We start from the raw sequence: 771 nt of genomic DNA on the forward strand, positions 1-771 counted from the left end.
ATGAGGAGCCACCGCTTTATATTTTGTACAACTTAGGCGCACGAAGATCCGGCCTGCAAGGAGGCTCTCGTGGAGCTGGAGGCGGGCGTTGAGTGGTGTAAGTTTCAGCTTTCTAGATTCAGGTTTCAGCATCTAGTTGCAAAGTTTCAGGTTTCAGGAAACAGGTTTCAGATTTCAGGTTTCAGATTTCAAGTTCCAGATTTCAGATTTCAGATTTCAGGTTTCAGATTTCAGATTTCAGATTTCAAGTTTCAGCTTTCAGATTTCAGGTTTCAGCTTTCAGATTTCAAGTTTCATTTTTCAGAAGCCATGTTTCAGGTTTCTTGTTTCCTGTTTGTTGTTTCTGATTCATCTTTTTCTTCGCCTGCAGCGTGCGAAGAACTGCTGATCCAGCTGGTAGCTCAACGCATCGCTGCTGCAGACTGCGCGCGCCGCGGTTGGGTCTTAGACGGAATTCCGCAGACGGCTCGTCAGGCGTTGTTGCTGCGGGAGCACAAAATTATTCCCGACTGTATTCTGCTGCTCGAGGCCCCTGAGGTGGGACCACCTACAGCTAGCCATGCTACCGTTGCACGCTGCAGCGGCTAGCTGCAGCTAGCCGTGATGAATTCAAGCACTTGCTGATGCTAGCTACCTTCAACGAACACACTGACGACACCAGTAGATACAGCTTGGCAGCTGTTTATCGAATTCCTTTTGGTTGCCTATGCATGATTGTATATGATGTCGTTCTTGATTCTGCATTTGTTTATTCCGTCTGTCTGCGTTGCA

At 47.5% G+C, this 771-nt stretch overlaps 1 protein-coding gene across 1 annotated transcript in view; it reads left to right on the forward strand.

Moving 5' to 3' along the window:
- The window catches only part of EMH_0088840 (uncharacterized protein), a gene marked incomplete at both ends in the record, with an annotated part of 2,687 nt that overhangs the window by 1,524 nt on the left and 392 nt on the right, over positions 1-771 (forward strand). Inside the window, 2 exons of the mRNA XM_013501346.1 lie at positions 37-97; positions 371-537. Of these exons, the coding sequence (XP_013356800.1) occupies positions 37-97; positions 371-537 (228 nt within the window). The remainder of the gene's footprint in view (positions 1-36; positions 98-370; positions 538-771) is intronic.

This window comes from Eimeria mitis, genomic scaffold, assembly GCF_000499745.2.
Source record: "Eimeria mitis Houghton genomic scaffold, Emh_scaff6735, whole genome shotgun sequence".
Lineage (NCBI taxonomy): Eukaryota > Apicomplexa > Conoidasida > Eucoccidiorida > Eimeriidae > Eimeria > Eimeria mitis.